The 17,443-nt window shown below is 31.6% G+C and overlaps 2 protein-coding genes and 1 long non-coding RNA gene across 3 annotated transcripts; 2 read left to right on the forward strand and 1 right to left on the reverse strand.

The window, feature by feature from the left end:
- On the forward strand, window positions 1,844–15,751 carry LOC109325130. The gene is made up of 3 exons (XR_002105087.1): window positions 1,844–1,854; window positions 12,270–12,274; window positions 15,561–15,751. It is a non-coding gene; the product is annotated as an uncharacterized LOC109325130 (long non-coding RNA).
- Window positions 5,610–8,368, forward strand: LOC109325124 (arginine decarboxylase-like). The gene has a single exon (XM_019557276.1). It carries the CDS (start codon window positions 5,999–6,001, stop codon window positions 8,126–8,128), a length of 2,130 nt encoding a protein of 709 aa, XP_019412821.1. The 5' UTR covers window positions 5,610–5,998; the 3' UTR covers window positions 8,129–8,368.
- Window positions 14,606–17,253, reverse strand: LOC109325125 (fructose-bisphosphate aldolase 1, chloroplastic). Its single transcript, XM_019557278.1, has 6 exons — window positions 17,002–17,253; window positions 16,449–16,718; window positions 15,810–15,919; window positions 15,620–15,710; window positions 15,216–15,485; window positions 14,606–15,115 (listed from the first exon to the last, which is right to left on the reverse strand). The coding sequence occupies exons 1-6, from the start codon at window positions 17,179–17,181 to the stop codon at window positions 14,837–14,839; spliced, it is 1,200 nt and encodes a 399-aa protein (XP_019412823.1). The 5' UTR covers window positions 17,182–17,253; the 3' UTR covers window positions 14,606–14,836.

Here is a 17,443-nt window from a genome sequence, read left to right on the forward strand (position 1 = left end):
CATATATCTCAGTCAACATCAACGTCTTATTGTTGCAATGATGAACTGTAGCAAGTAGCAGCAATCATTCATAAATATATGTTTGGGAAAATTGACCAAAATCTAATAACTTAGTTAAAGGTTAAACAGTCAACATGTGACGGTCTCTAAGCTTATTTTTTATAAGCTAGCCATTTGAAGTATTTGCTAAAATTATTGAAAAAATATGAATGCATTCATAATATGAGTTTTATATGTTATTATTATTTTAGCTACTATTTATATTTTATCATCTTTTACTATTTAAAAAATAATACAAATGAATAGTGAATAATGTATTAACTATATATAAGCCTTTGCATTGATAGTAAATATATATTACATTCAAAATTATTTGATCAAATGACTACTCTTGCATATAAAATGATAGAGAGAGGATTATAAGTTTGTGATTTATAAGATAAGTCATTTTAATTGAGGGATCAAATTGGGGTTTTAAAGTCAAATTTTTTATATATAAATAAATCTCTAACCAAACAAGGGTATTGATTTTGGTCAAATAGGTTTACCCAGTGACTTATAAGCATAGAGCAAACCATGTGAGCACTAGTTTTGAAAATCTTCTTGCTCCCTTTTAATCTCTACCTTAATCCAATGATAATTTTTTTAAAACTAATAGTTACAAAACAATTTGTACATCAGTTTCTGTCGCTCGAATAATAGAAACTTCAGTGCAAGAAATATTAATAGCAGTGAGACTGACACTAAATCAAGCGTACTCCATAGGAATATTAATCAACAGGATCCAATGTAATTGTTAGGCCGTTGAATTCATTGCGCATTTGGCGATCTCTTCATTTGCCAGCAATTTGGTGCAAATGAAGAAAGTTAGAAAATGACATATTTTAAATATTTAACATATGTGTTTATTAGTTCGTTAAAGAGTTACTTAAGTTAGTTATATTGTTTGTTTTACGATGTGTTGTATATAAACAACACTATCTTGTACCATTTCAATTCTATGAAATGTAAGACGTTCAACTACCTCTAGCATACTAAAAATGGATGGCGGTGGCTTGCCATAAATTAAGTTGAAGAAGAGTAAATCTAGATCATGCATGATTGAATGCAGAGAAGTGTTATGTGGTCCACTTCATCTAGTATAGATCATATATTCTATTCTAAAAAATGTGTCACTTTATGTACATTCTAATATATTTTAAATTTTATTATTAAACTTTTAACTTAATTTTTTTTCTCTTAAACCTATTGACACAATTTTTAAGATAGCATGTGTTTTCATTTAGTTCTTTCAATCTTTCTATAACTTAGAAGGGTTAGGATTTTTTGGGTACATTGAAAAGGAAAGGAAAAGACTAAAACATAGGGGAAATATCCATTTACAGGGGAAATATCCATTTACAGGATATAGTTTACTTCACATGATGGGGTCATATAGTTATCATCTTTCTCTCTCTCAAAATATATTGTAGTTGAATATCTCAATTTCTAGCAAGTAAACCATGGAGCTTGCGAACAATTTCAGGTATACAATGAATGCGAATTTGCAGCCTATCCAAGATAGTCATTTTCAAATAAAATCATTCGGTGACCTAAATTCCATGTCAACTTTAGTCTATATTCCATATGGAGTAATTCAGAACAAACAATAGTTTAGTAATATAAAGTTTCACTAGATCTATAAAGATTAAAAGATTAAGTGTTCAATTCATAAAAACTACACTTGTTAAAAAGTAAAGTTATGCATTCCAAAAATGATTAATTCATTACCTAAAAGATAATGAAATATTTTTTGTAGTACCAGAAAATATTAGAGGGATTAGGATGGAAAAGGGACAAGAGATATTCCTACATGTTTATTTATAAACATTCATACACGTATATTGGCAATATTTTGAGAATAAATTACATACGGTACGAATGTATGAATTTTATATATTATTATTATATCATTAATTGTGTATAAATTTTTTCATTCAGATAAATATTACACTAATGTATTGCATTCAGACTGCTTTTCGTTTAGGTACATTCAGCATATATTTTATTTTTGTACATTCAGCATGTATTTTGTCTTATTTATGAATTTTTCACAATAAAATTAGGGTCCAAAATTAAAAACATGATGTCCAAAAAAAACATCTGTCTTGATTTTGAACCACCTCCGCGAATGTCCCAATGGTTTACGCTATTGGCTGTCGGAATATCACGCAGAACACATTTCTGATTCAAAAGTTGTATTATTTTATTGGGTTAGAATCTCCATTACTAGAGGGAGAAAGTATATCAAAAAAACAAAAGAGAAAAATAATGATATAATATTTTATCTTTTAAATATATTTTAATGATATTTTTTCTTTAAATTTATAAACAAAATATATAATTTGTCTCTTCATTATCGGAGAATATTATTTTCCCATTTCATTTGTGACTTACTCTGATTTGTGGATTATGTAAAACTTAAAAGCTTCATTATTGGGGTTGTTGTTTACCTCTTCAACCTTTTGTCGTGTTGCATTCTTTTTCTGCCTCTCCCTAATTTCTGGCTCAAAATATGTATTATTATGTTATTTTCTTTCTTCAAAAAGTATATAATTAATATGTTTGTAATTTTATACTTTACTTTTCTAATCAATAAAAATAATTATTGGTAGGTGCACATTTTGAGACACTAGCTCTCTCCTTGGTTGCTTGCATTTGTTATAAATGTCATTATTTATTAATGATAAAGAATATGTCTTTATAGTATAAGAATTTTATATAATATCACTATATCATTACTATTTATATTTAATTATTAAATTTTAAATATAAGTAACACAAATAATATATATAATATATTGATCGTATATAAATAATTACACTAACATATATATTACACCTTTATTTAATTACTTATATCGTGCATTGCATGTCCAGATTCCTCAATTGATTTGATAAACTAAACTTTATTTTATTGTGTCTCACAATATGGTTTGAGATAAGTTATATCGTGCATCGAGTGTTGTTGGATTTATTTCTTTAAAAGAAATTAATAATCTTTCCTTCTTATAAACCATTTCACTCTTCCCTCATATCTAATGTGGAACTTCACACTTGAATAAACCCAACACGAAGTTAAAAAAAGTGGGTGATGATTATGGCTCTTTCTATCTTAAGCTAGATCAGCATATCTTTCTATTTTTATCATGGTTCTAGAACTAGACAAACGTTGCTTAGCCAATCATGGCAAGTGTGGTTTTTCAAACTTTGATATAATGGAAATAAAATAGGTGGATGAAAGGTTCCCCGTGACCCCAACGCTATATTTTAATTTCAATGTTTTTCGCGATTTGCACGTGGTAGTTTTTATTCACAATGTTGCATGCACTAATGTATAAGTTTTATATTATATAGTTGTATTTATTATTATTCATTCTTGGTCATTATTTATTTGTCAAGAAGAAATAATTTATATGAATGGTATAATAACTCTATATAAATCTTTAAATTGTTAGTGAATAAATATTAAATTATTTATTTATTTTTTAACTTTTGTATAATGTTTTTAAAACACAATCTACATTTATACTTTATTTTATAATCATTCATTTGTTTATGCCCTTTTCATTATTTATTTCTTCATTTTTAATTTAATCTTCAATATATTTTAGTTCAACTATGTCAAATTTTATAATGTTTGATTACTTCTTAAACACAACCTTAAATAACAAAATATATGGAACAAACTGATTATCAATACTGGGTTTTCTTACATAGAACTATAACAGGTTAATAAAGACTGTGAATAATCAAAATAAAGTGCCAAAAATAACATATTTTTTCCTTTTAATAATAGTCAAAAGAGGATTCTCTAAAATTCATCTTAAAATTTGATATTTTAAAATATGGTAAAGTGCTAATTTTAATCTTGAAATTCTTTTACTTAGAAATGTAATCAATATTTCTTTCACATTCTTGAACAATACTCTTAAAATACATATTAGTTTATTATTTTCCTATTGGTTCTGCTATATCACATTTTTTATTTTAACTTCTGCATTCATATTTTATTTATGTATAAAGGTTAAGAGTTGTTTATACAGACATTGGCCGCATAAGAAAAATGTGGCCTCCATAATTATACAAATGATAATAGTGAGAAAAGGTTCAATTTAATTAGTTAAAAAAATTATAATATTTGAGTTTATAGGAACATTTTATTTTCCATGGAAATGAGAGAAAGAACAAGAATTTGATATGGAGAAATAGTGGGGGTGGGGGTATTGTAATAGAGTGAAGGTAATAATAATAATAAACTACTCTTTTCACCTTTTTGTAAGACTATTTAGAGATTTTAGTTTTGATTTTTATAGAATCATAATCAATATCCTACCAAAGAGTAAATATTTATTTTAGTTCTACAAAAAAATTATGTACAATTTGTTCCCAAAAATTAAAAAAACCAAAATGATCGCAAAAATATTAATCATGAGTGAATTAGTTATTTGTAACATATTGTAAACACCTAATAACAACAAATTTAATTATAAAAAAGACTAATTTAATTTAAATTTAATATTTTTGGGACTATTTTTTAATTTTTAAGGTTGGAGAGACTAAACTTAGGCATTAGAAATTCGAGCAAACAAAATAAGTTTTTGGTCAAAAATAATAATATCCACATAAATGCTCCTAATTAATTAATTGGAAAGAATAATTAGTTAATTAATATAAACAAAAGCAGAATAAGTGATTATCATTAACAAATGATAATGATAGAAGCTACATATACTTATGAAGAAAATTAATAATAATAATATTACTCACTTTCCTTAATTCAGGTAAAATTATTCAAAACAAATATATTATTTGAGGTGTTGTCAATTCCCATTCTAAGTTAATTAGAAATCACAAGTTTCAACCTTGAAAATTTTATCTCAGGAATCAATGGTTTCAAGTTACTCCACCATCACCACTAAGAGGACGTTGGTTTAAGTGAAACATGTTTGATTCCTCTTAAGTAATGTCTAGGGCTCGAGTTATGTAGATGGAAAAAATGTTCGCTGTGATAGTTAGCCCCACATATTTGTGAATGTTCTCAACTCAGACAGAATTGTTTCCGATGCGATAACATTTGAGAAAAGAAAAAAAATTTAGTCTACCATGACCTGTTATGAACTAGTCTACCTTTCATGAACAGCTAAATGCAAACCCAACCTGTAACTAATTTTGAATGACGTGTCTTTGTCGAAGCCGTTTAGAGTAAGTAATTCTTCACCATAATGAACTTCTAACTGGTTTCCTTTTCTTGTTAACTTTCTTAAAAAGCTGATACTACCATCTTAAGTTATCGCCATATAATAATACACTTCACATAACCCACGTAACGTAATAAATAATTCATCTCCATTTTTGTTAAGGACAGTTATGTTTTCTAGTATATTTTAAAAAGTAAAAATGTAACCTTTTAAAAGATATAAGCCAATAAGAAGGATTTGATAGAATATTGTGAGTATATTATTATATAATTAAAGGAGTGATCCTTCCATGTTTTGAATATAATAATAATAATAACATATGATATTCCCAACTACGACGCCCTCTCCCTATATAAATTGAGTGATCCTTCCATGTTCCATCCAATTCTCGATCCTTTAATTTTTCCGATATTTCATCCTAATCTCTATACTTGACTTGACCCTATCTCTCGTTATTTTTGTCCCTTCCCTTATTATTATATCCATCAATCTTTGAACCATTCCCATAATCTTGTTTGATAATAAGAAATAAGAATTGTTCTTCTGGGTAGGTGTGGGGATTAGAGAGTGTTGTAAAGAGAGAGGGTCTCACGGTTCTCCGTTTTCGATAGATCTCTCACTGTCTTCTTTTGAGGGGGTAGCCGGGGCTACGGCCTCGGCGTTTTCTAACGCCCCTATCCATCACAACCTCACTTTTTCAAACTTTCTTTTTTTCTTTCAAACATAACCCTATCAACCTCTTTTCGAGTTTTCCAAATATGCCTGCTTTGCCTTCTTGCGTTGACCCTGCTACACTTTTAACTCCCGCCGGTCACATCTCTATTCCGATTCCGGTCACTTTTTCCGACGACTGGTCACCTTCTCTTTCATCCACCCTTTACAAGGTTGATGCTTGGGGTGCTCCTTACTTCGCCGTCAACTCCTCCTCCGGAAACATCACCGTCCGGCCACATGGCTCCGACACCATGATTCACCAGGAGATTGATTTGCTCAAAATTGTGAAGAAAGCTTCGGATTCGAAATCTTTAGGTGGACTCGGGTTACAGCTTCCTCTCATTGTTCGGTTCCCTGATGTACTAAAAAATCGACTCGAGTCTCTTCAATCTGCATTCAACTATGCAATTGAATCACGAGGTTATGAATCTCATTACCAAGGTGTTTATCCTGTGAAGTGTAACCAGGATCGGTTCATTGTGGAGGATATAGTTTCATTCGGGTCATCGTTTCGGTTCGGGTTAGAAGCCGGATCGAAACCCGAACTCTTACTCGCTATGAATTCCTTGTGTAAGGGAAGCCCAGAAGCGTTTCTTGTTTGCAATGGTTTTAAAGATAGTGAGTATATCACTCTTGCTCTTCTTGCTAGAAAGCTAGCCTTGAATACTGTTATTGTTCTTGAACAAGAGGAAGAGCTTGATTTGGTGATTGAGATAAGTAATAAGCTTTGCATTCGTCCCGTGATTGGCCTTCGCGCTAAGCTTAGGACAAAGCATGGTGGCCATTTTGGGTCTACTTCTGGTGAGAAAGGGAAATTTGGTTTAACAACGACTCAGATTTTGAAGGTTGTGAAAAAGCTTGAACAAGTTGGCATGCTTGATTGTCTCCAGTTGCTGCATTTCCACATTGGTTCTCAAATTCCTTCCACAACATTGCTCGCTGATGGTGTAGGCGAGGCTGCGCAGGTTTATTGCGAATTGGTTCGTTTGGGTGCGCAAATGGGAGTTATTGATATTGGTGGTGGTTTAGGCATTGACTACGATGGTTCTAAATCGGTTGAGTCTGATATCTCAGTTGGTTATACTCTTGAAGAGTATGCTGCTGCTGTTGTTGAGGCTGTGCAGCGTGTTTGCCATAGCAAATTGGTTAAGCACCCGGTGATTTGTAGTGAGAGTGGCAGGGCTATTGTTTCTCACCATTCCGTGTTGATTTTTGAGGCCATGGCTGCAAGCGTGTGTGCAGCTCCTGCTTTGTCAACCCTCGGGTTGCAGTATTTGGTTGATGGGTTATCGGAGGAAGCACGTGCTGATTATCACAACTTATCTGCTGCAACAATGAGGGGAGATTATGAAACATGTTTGCTATACATTGATCAATTCAAGCAAAGATGTGTTGAACAGTTCAAGCAAGGAACTTTAGGAATGAAACAGCTTGCTGCGGTTGATGGTTTGTGTGATCTTATTGGTAACGCAATTGGGGCAAATGACCCAGTTAGAACTTACGATGTGAATCTTTCGGTTTTCACATCCATTCCTGATTTCTGGGGGATTGAGCAGATGTTTCCAATTCTCCCTATTCATCGTCTGGATGAGAAGCCAACAGTGAGGGGAATTTTGTCTGATTTGACTTGTGACAGTGATGGGAAGATCGACAAGTTCATCGGTGGTGAATCAAGCTTGCCGCTGCATGAATTGGAAGGAGGCCATGGTAGTGGCCAGTATTATTTGGGAATGTTCTTGGGTGGGGCTTATCAGGAGGCGCTTGGTGGTGTCCACAACCTGTTTGGTGGCCCAAGTGTTGTTCGGGTGTTACAGAGTGATGGCCCTCATGGCTTTGCTGTGACACGCGCAGCGCCTGGGCCTTCCTGTGGAGATGTCCTCCGAGTGGTGCAGCACGAGCCAGAGCTCATGTTTGAGACTCTCAAGCACCGCGCCAAAAAGTTTGGCGACGATGATGGCAACAGTATAGCAGCATTGGCAACTTACCTCGCCCGATCATTCAACAACATGCCTTATCTGGTTGCATCACCATGTGACATGAATACCATGAATAATCGTAGTAAAAATAATTACGGCTTTTACTATTGCTCCAGTGATGATGATTACAATGCTGATATAGCAGATTCTGTTTGTGGTGTTGAAGAAGAGGAAAGGTGGTCTTTTTGCAGTGCTTGAGAGTTATTATGAATATGGTCTCTTTTAGCATTCCCTTGTAGTTGTTGGTTGTTCTATGGAACTTTATTCTATTTGGTATCAATTGTCTTTATTGCTTTAGTTTCCAATTTCAGCATCCTCATCCATGTGTTAATATCTATTTGTCCTAGACTTTATTGTTCTAGTGTAACCAAATTTAATTGTTGCCTTCAATTTTGTATTTAGAATAAAAAGTTCACGTTAGTGAATCTTTGATTTTTAGTCGTTGCAGCCAAATGAAGTAAATGTTCCTGTAAGATTCAAGATTTTTGTTAACTTCACACTTGAGAAAAACAAATACGTCAAGTTTCCCACTTCCCCATTTGAAGTCTTTTTTTCATATATTAAATAATAGTGTTTAGTATATCACAAAATAATGAACATAATTTCTTAGAGGGATTCTTTTAATTATTATAATAAATATATAATTTTAATTTTTAATATTTAGTGTTTTTAATGTAAAAATTAATCTTATATGTTGGCGTCTGTACAAAATGTTGTATTTTTAAGTAATTTATTTTTCATGAGTAGAAAATCATTTTATTCATTGAATAGAAACTATTGTTGGCTATTCTCCTAATAAGAATCAAAATATGATTTGTTATGGGCGGTTTAACAAACAACTCAATATGTGATTTTGTGTTGGCCCAACTCAATTTTTTTGTTACTAATTATCTCCTGCCAATTACTCATTTTAAAAGATTACTTGTATTAATTAAATAATTCATCATTAAATATTTATTATAAAATGTATATTTAAGTTAATTATGGGATCTCATTACTAAAAAAATATGCTTAAATTAATTAAAGGATTTTATATTCACGAGTCATTGAAAAGAAAGATTTTAAATTAACTAGAGGATACTACATTGAAAATTCATTAATAAAAAGATCTTACAAGTAGATGATTCACATATTAGCAGTGAAAGGAGAAAATAGATTAAGAAGAAAAAAAATGCAACACTTCTCCTAAATTGTCTCTTTAAGATTGAGATGTGAAAGATATGACTCAGTAGTTACTGCCACCTAAACATCTAAAATTATATATTTTGAACATTATTTAATTAATTTAAAAGGGAACAAAATAAAAAAAAATATTTTTAGTATTGACATTATATATTAATATTGTAATAATTATCATTACTATTATTATTAAGTAAATGATTTAAAAGAAAGAAAATAAACTAATAAAAAGGTATAAAACACCATAATCCATGAACACAAAAAAGTGAAATGGATGACTCACAACAATTGGGACAAAGGCAATTTTAACAAAGAATGTTGGGAAAGACATATAATCTAACTTGACTTCCATCTAGTAAAAAAAGGATTTTGATAAATATAGAAGGAGAAAGCGAAAATACATAATTATTTTTGATCTAAATTCAAATTAAAAAAAAGGCAGAAATGAGTAATAATAAGCAAGGTAGATTGTACCATATCAGTTATATATTGTTATATTGTACCTTGTGGTAATTTTGTTCTATAATGCACTCAAATGACTGAAATGAGTTATTTTTTTGTGTATACCTACGTAAAACTGAATAATCATATTTTGCTATTCGAAACTATAAAAAATAAAGAAGAATAAAATTGATAGGGGTGCTGGGTAATAATATGGAATACTTTTTGTGGTCATTGAGTGATATATTTGTGGTATTTATTTTATGGGGATCAAATTATTTATGGGATAGAAGGTTCGATGGAACTAGTGTTCCTTCCACGTAATATTGATAGGAAAGCATTTTGGAAAGATAGTGATGAATAAATATCAATAATTCTCCAATTTGTACCTTAGTCTCTAACTTCATCTATTCATCTTTTAATATTTTCATTTTTGTAACTGTCTTCAATATTTAGAGATTCTTTTTTTCCACCATGTAATTATTTATTTAATATGTTTTTTATATTTTATTTCGGTCTTAATTATGGGAATTAATTAACAATCAAATGACGATATTTTAATCAAATATATTAAATAAGTTATATCATTTAATAATCTATGTGCATATTCTGAAACATCAATATTCACAAAACAGGTAAAAAATATTTTTATTTACCCCCCCACTTTTATACTTTCATTTATTCCAAATAATTAATTGCTTTTTAAAAATAATGAAATAGTAATTATTTTCTGTTAATTTTTACCTTAATTGTATTATTACCATAAATTAATGTTAAGTACGGAATATTAATGATATTTTAGTCAAAATACATTATTATATTAATAATTGACAATTTCAATGATTTTAAATATCCATTAAAATAGAATAAAAGATTTACTAACGTATAACTTTTTAAATTGCAATTACCATTATGAGATTCACCAATTACCATTATGTTGTACTGGCTTTTAGCATTTGTAAATATTATAGGAACTGGGACACCAATTTATATTTGTGAGATGATTTTAAATTCTTTTATTTTTGTTTGTTTCCTTTAAAAGTAACTTGCTAATGGATCCTAAAACTTGAAGTTTTGTCTTACTTGATATTGGCTTTAAACATTGAAGACAATGTTTATTACATTGGTTTTAGTCTATGCAAAATATGAGTTTTTGTTATAGAAGTGTAGAATAATGTGAGAAAATGTAGTTTGTGAATAACCGGAAATTATTGAAACCATAACACTAGGACTTATGTGGTGGGAGATTATAAATACCATTTTTTCACAAAATATTACTTGCTATTTAACATTCATTTTCAAGGTTGAAGAAAATATTTAATTTTTTTTATCAATTCTACCCACACTCAAATTTTTACTTGGAGAAAAATAATTATGGAGTAAAATGAGAAGGTGTAAGAAATAATTTGTAGAATTGTGAAGCATAAAGTGTGTAATAAGCTCTGAAAACTATTTAATTTTCTAATAAAGATATCAAGAGAGTGATGAATGAGGAAAGTTAGAATGTGTCATGACTTGTACAAGTTTCTATGTATTAAGAGAAAAGAAATAAGTGCAGGTAGAATGGTTTTAAAGAATATGTGGTAAAGATAAGAGATATTGACTAAACCAAATACGCTAAATATGAAGAGAGAAAGTTTTGGTAAGGGACAAAAAAATATTAATGAAAGAATGAAAAAGTATTTTCACATACTTTTCAATGATAATATAGTAAATAATAAAAAGGGATCAAAATTATGGGCTCACATCTTCTTCAGTATTAAATAGAGATGATGGCAAATGACAAAATCAATATTTAAGAGTCCATATATTTATATATTGTTGAAATTAAATAATTTAAGAAATTACAAAATCATATTTGTTTTCTCTCATATTCGAATAGTGGAGGGTTGTAGAGTAATTCGATTGAAAAATTATACACTTTATTACAAAATTATGGATTTGGAAGTGAAAAGAAACTTTGGAAGTGAAAAGAAACTTTGGAAGTGATAAAAAAACCAGATGGATATTAATTCATTAAACGGGATCCATGTACCCAAAAAAGAAAAAGAAATCCATAACATATAATTAAATAACAATTTCAATCTAAAAGAAACTTCAGGAGAACTGGAGTTATTCACCAAATTTAAGATGTAAGAGAATTTCAAAACGAGATCAAATTAGTCATAAGTTTGGGCTAGAAATCCATGTATTTTGGAGAGTTGAATTTTGGAGAGTAACAAAGAGAAAGAAAAACTGAAGAGTTATGAAATACACTTATAAAATACTCCCTAGTCATTTATTTTCCTTCTTTTCCCTCTAAAATCCAACTCTCATGTTGACCCTTAGTGTCTTAAATTATCAATCTATAGAATACGAATTTAATTTGATAATGTTGCATTGTAGGGCCACCTTTGATTTTTTTGTTTATTCGTTATTATAGCACTAAATGTTTGTTTATAGGCATCACCTTTTCAGAATGTTTAAGATTCGAAATGAGCAACTTATTAACTTTAACATTTACTTTAGCATAGAATAGTTTTTGTGGAATACCCTAAAGGAATGTGGAATGAATTCTACCCTATATATCCTCCACTAAAGCAGTGCCTGAATATTTTCTATGATAATTATGCTTCTATCATCTATGTGCTTTACTTAATGCCGATCGTTTTCACTATGACTAGAACGGGACAAATTGCTACGCCACTAGGTTCATGCGTGCTAATATATGCTGCAGAAGATGAAGTAATAGCTTTCTACTTAATTTACGTATATTACATTTTTAGAAGCCCTTAGGAGTTAGTGGTACTTAGATTATTATGTAGAACAACTTTCGAATTAAATTTATTTTGTGGTGAAACTCGTTTATGAGTTCAAACAAATTATTATATAGGTGAAAGTCATCATAAACCATAAAATAATAACAATTACTAATATAAACATAAATTATCCATAAATTGAAATAAAATGAAACTATCTAATAGTTTAGTATTATAGATTGGATTGTTACCATTCCCATGTTAAATTTTAATAGAAGCAGTGGAAGTAATAATTATGTGTATTTCAAATAAAATAACCCTACAAAAGTTTCTGCCACTTTTTTTATTAAAATTATTTTAGTAATTTTTAATGGTGGAAGGGCCAAAGGGGAGAATTTCGATTACTTGATGCATTTAGACTTCTAAGAGTATAATTTTGATTACTTGATGCATTTAGAATCCCAAAAGGAAAATTTCAATTACTTGATGTATTTAGACTCCCTAGTGATTGATTCACCGATGGTTAGTTTGAGAGTTGAATTTTGGAGGGAAGAGAAAACTTATGAACCATGAAATACACTTGTTTCATAACTCTCAAGCCTTTCATTTCTCTCTATTCTCCTCCAAAATCCAACTCTCAAATTAACCCTAAAGGATACAGTACTTAAAGCATAGTATTCCGTTATACCATTTCAATTTTCAAATAACAAGAACATGCCTCTTAATACGACAGTACTGGATAATGAATAATCTTTTTATTTATATTATTTATTTGACAAATTTTCTGTTGGGTTTGTAGTTTGGGCCAGAGATTTTCTCAACAAAAATGTCAAGTAGACCCAAACTAAGAGTGTCTATTTTTTTTAGTAAGCAGGACTTGCTAGGTGATTATAAAATTTGTTAAGCTTGATGATAAGAAATCGGAATTAAATTAACAGATTTTATCGGTAACAAAAGATTACTCTAATATCCTATTTCCACGAGATGTTAGAGACCTTTTCTCAGGGAATAAGAGATTATCCTATTTTTTTGTTTCTGAAATTATTTATGCTGTTTTCTGTTTTTGTCAGTTAGTGGGATAAGAGATATCGATAAGAAACACGCCCAGTCTTTTTGTCAACGTAATTATAATACACAACCTAAGTTATAAAGTAGCGTGTGCCACTCTATAATTCATGTTCTTTATGTTCTAAGCTATGTTTTCAGACATACGGGACTATAAATTATGTTAAGAGTTCAAGTAGTATTATGTAATTTAATTTCGTTCAAATCAATGTTCAATTATTGAACCACCCATATTCCAGAAATGTAACAATCAATCTTCAATTTTTAAAGCATCTTTATAAGACTTCTTTTCATAAACATTTTTACTTGCTAAGTAAAACGATTAACGGCACCGCAGAAGTTTCTAAGAGAATGAGGAAAAGCATGTTCCTCTTGATAAGAAAAGAAAGTTTTATCCTTATCACTCATAATAGTTTTAAAGTAAAGTATTGTATTCTCTAACTGTGTAATATTTAGGCAAAAATAGCCAACATTCAAACGTTTGTTTCATAAACATATACACAGTAGATTAAAATTAAAGACTTCGATTCCTGGGAGCTGGAGTGACACTTGTTGAGAGGAGAGACAGCCACGAACACCGGAAGAGATAGTTCCTTACACACAAAAAATGGTTGTATTACACAGAAGATAAAAGTACTTTCTGAACAAAAAGTATATCATTTAAAATCATTGTAGTATGTACCTCCTTCCCTTGCACAAAATATTACTGCCAACCAATGTAAAAGCATGGCAGTGTGGTTCAATAGTTAACAATTTAAAGAAAGTCATAAGATATTAAAATGTAAATTTTACTCAGATGGCAGTTGATTATGTCTTTAAACCCTTTCTATTCCATTAGTCCACAATTACTGCAATTCTTTTCATCTCATCATATTAGTGTATATTAGGCCTGATTACATTTGCACTAATATTATTAAAGAAAAACTCTTTTTAACCTCAATCTTATAGTTTATCCTTGTTAGTTAGTGCAATATAAAGGAATAAAAGTGTCATCTACATCAATTTCATTTGATTGTTAGTATGTTATGTAGATGAACAGCTTTATAGAGCAGCACACATAGCCACTAAATTGCTTGATTGTTCTACTGTAACGAGTCACGACGCAAGGATAGAAGACCTTTATAAGAAGCTGAGTCCAACACCAGTAGATTATGCTGCTAAATTCCTTCCTTGGATCATCTAGAAGGACCATAACTTTGAACCAAGTGACAGGTTTTTTCACATTTTTAATGGGTCTTTTTCATAAAATTGCTGGAATTCAAGCATTTTAGTAGCTGATAATACATATTCAAGTACACAACTCCTAACTCATAGCAAATGGTTTCTTAAGTTGTGATGATGCATGCAACCATGAACAAAAATAGTCTGCAAGACCAAATAACATTACACAAGTTTTAGGCAAATTAGTCTTCCATTTAACCCTTCTCCAACACCTTCTATTATTGCTGGTGTTGCTGCCTATATCATATTCACTACTAACATCTTAGTAGGAGTAGCCTTTGACGAACAACTCCTTCTTTGCTTCATCAGATTCACCCTCACCGGTGTACTTTCCAAGCTGAGCCAGTGAGTTGGACTTGGCACGGAAAAGGAGTGCATCCTGTGCCGCCTTCACGTTCTCAGGGAGGCCTCCCCATGTCTTCAATGTAGTGTTCTGGAGGGCTCTGGCGTATGAGAATGACACGTGCCATGGGTTAGGGGATTGGTTTATGGCATTCAAGTTGAGGGTTGCTTCAACCTCAGATTGTCCACCAGATAAGAACTGCACAACATAACTTCGGTCAGTACATGAACATTGTATTAGTGAGTCAGAGGGATGCTTTTGGAACATAAAGAATAATGCATTCGATTGTGTCACTTACCATAATTCCAGGGACAGCAGAGGGAACTCTCCTGTGAAGGAGTTTGAGGGTGTACTCAGCAACCTTCTGAGGAGATGCCTTCTCCTTGGATTCAGCTCCCGGAGTAACCATGCTAGGCTTCAGGAGAATACCCTCAAACAGGACATTGTTCTCAGCAAGGTAGAAGAAAACTTCAGCCCAGACCTTTTGGGCGACTTCGAAAGTCCTTTCAATACTATGTTCACCATCAAGCAAGATCTCTGGCTCCACAATTGGAACCAACCCGTTGTCCTAGAAAACCATTAAATGAAAAAACAATAAAAAACCGCACATTCAGAAAACCGTAGAAACATATCCTAGCTCAAGTTACTTATATAACTGTAACAAAAAAGGTGTTAATTATATGAGTTGAATGGTTTTCTCACCTGAGAAATTGCAGCATAACGAGCCAGACCCCAGGCTGCTTCCTTAACTGCGAGAGCAGAGGGACCGTTGGGGATGCTCACAACAGTACGCCTAACATACGTATTCAGATAAATTTAGTACTGTGATGTAAATATGAACATCAATATCAGATTTTTATGCATTACAAGGGGAATCTAGATACACACTCACCATTTGGCGAAGCGGGCACCTTGCTGGTAGTACGCAGCTGTGCGAGATGCAAGACCGTCCAGACCTTGGCACCATGACTCATCATTGGAACCAACTAGGGGCACCAAACCCTATTTTTCTCGGCATATTAACCACTTGTTAACATATATGATGCCATAAATACTGCTTAACTCCTCTACCATCAATCATCAAGTCTCTCCAATAAAATAGTACTAATCAAGAAAAATAATCCACTCTAACATAAATCATTTCAGTGTGTTTGCTTTCACATACAAATGTTACGAAGTAGGCGAAAATTCTAATCTGCTCCGAGAACTAGAGATTTTCTTACATCTGTTTTGAGGGCTATTAGTATCCCTACTTCAACTACATTCTTAATGTAGTTAATGTTTTACAAATCTCTTGCTCAAAGAGCACCTAGGAATCTCTCACACACAAGGTACCTATAATGCTTAGAATAACATCAAAATATGTTAAAATTTCCTATATGTTACATATAACGATTGTTTATGTAAGGGCGTGAAACATCTTCCTATATTATTCATATCAGAATTCTTGCTTATTCTTTTCAATATTCGTTATTAAGGCGCTGCACGATCTAAAATTGTATACAAGAGAGTTTAATTCTGGGTGGCCTACCTTGTCAACTTTAATACCAGGAATAATGTTCTGCTCAACAAGTACATCTACAATCTTCTTTCCATCAACTGTGGATTGGTAGAGAGTTTCCTCAAAGAGAATGGCACCAGAGATGTACTGACCAAGCCCTGGAGCTGACACAAGGAGGGTACGGTATGCTTGGCGATTAGCTTCGGTGTTCTCTAATCCAATCGAAGCCAAACGCTTCCCAGCGGTAGCATTAGACTCATCCATCGCCAAAATACCGCGCCCTGGTGAAGCAACTGTTTTCTGTATACATACATAGACACACAAAGATTATAGTGAAACACTGCAGTACTGCACCAAGAATGTGAAATATATAAAAAAAAATCACTTTTTACCAAGTTAGTATACATGGAGTTAGAACTAAAGTTCATTAATAGGGTAAGTTTCAGGTAACAAAACTAGCTTCAAACACATGATTAAGTACTAGATATCCAACATGTGAATCTGACATGTGGCATGCATGATTGAAGAATTAAGTTCAGTTATGATAAATTCTTAGTATTTAAGGCATTGTTAAACAACATACCGCGGTCTTAACCAGTTCATCAGCATAGGAACCAGCTCTGATGGTAAGGGTTGATGGGTTGGTAGAGTTGCATCTTGCAACAGATACAGCAGAAACTTGGCGCAGGTTTTGGCCCTTAACCCACTCAGACTTTTCAAGAACTAGTGATGATTTAAGCAGAGTTGCAGATGCAGAGGCCATTGTTCAATGCAAGTTCTACACAATCTTATCCTCTACAGAAACCTATGTATAAGCTTCTTTACCACACATGAACTATGTTATCTCTGTATTTATAATTAGTAAGTGATGTCTCATTTGGGGCTGATGTGAGCTAACCAATCCACACTTGACACCTGGATGATAATTTCTGTTTATTTGGAGTTGTGAATTAAGTGGTTGAAATTGATGGTGTTTTTCTAACCTTGTAAAAATGTCTCATAAAAATGAAAATAAGATGAAGATA

The sequence above is a fragment of the Lupinus angustifolius genome, chromosome LG13 (genome assembly GCF_001865875.1).
Source record: "Lupinus angustifolius cultivar Tanjil chromosome LG13, LupAngTanjil_v1.0, whole genome shotgun sequence".
NCBI lineage: Eukaryota > Viridiplantae > Streptophyta > Magnoliopsida > Fabales > Fabaceae > Lupinus > Lupinus angustifolius.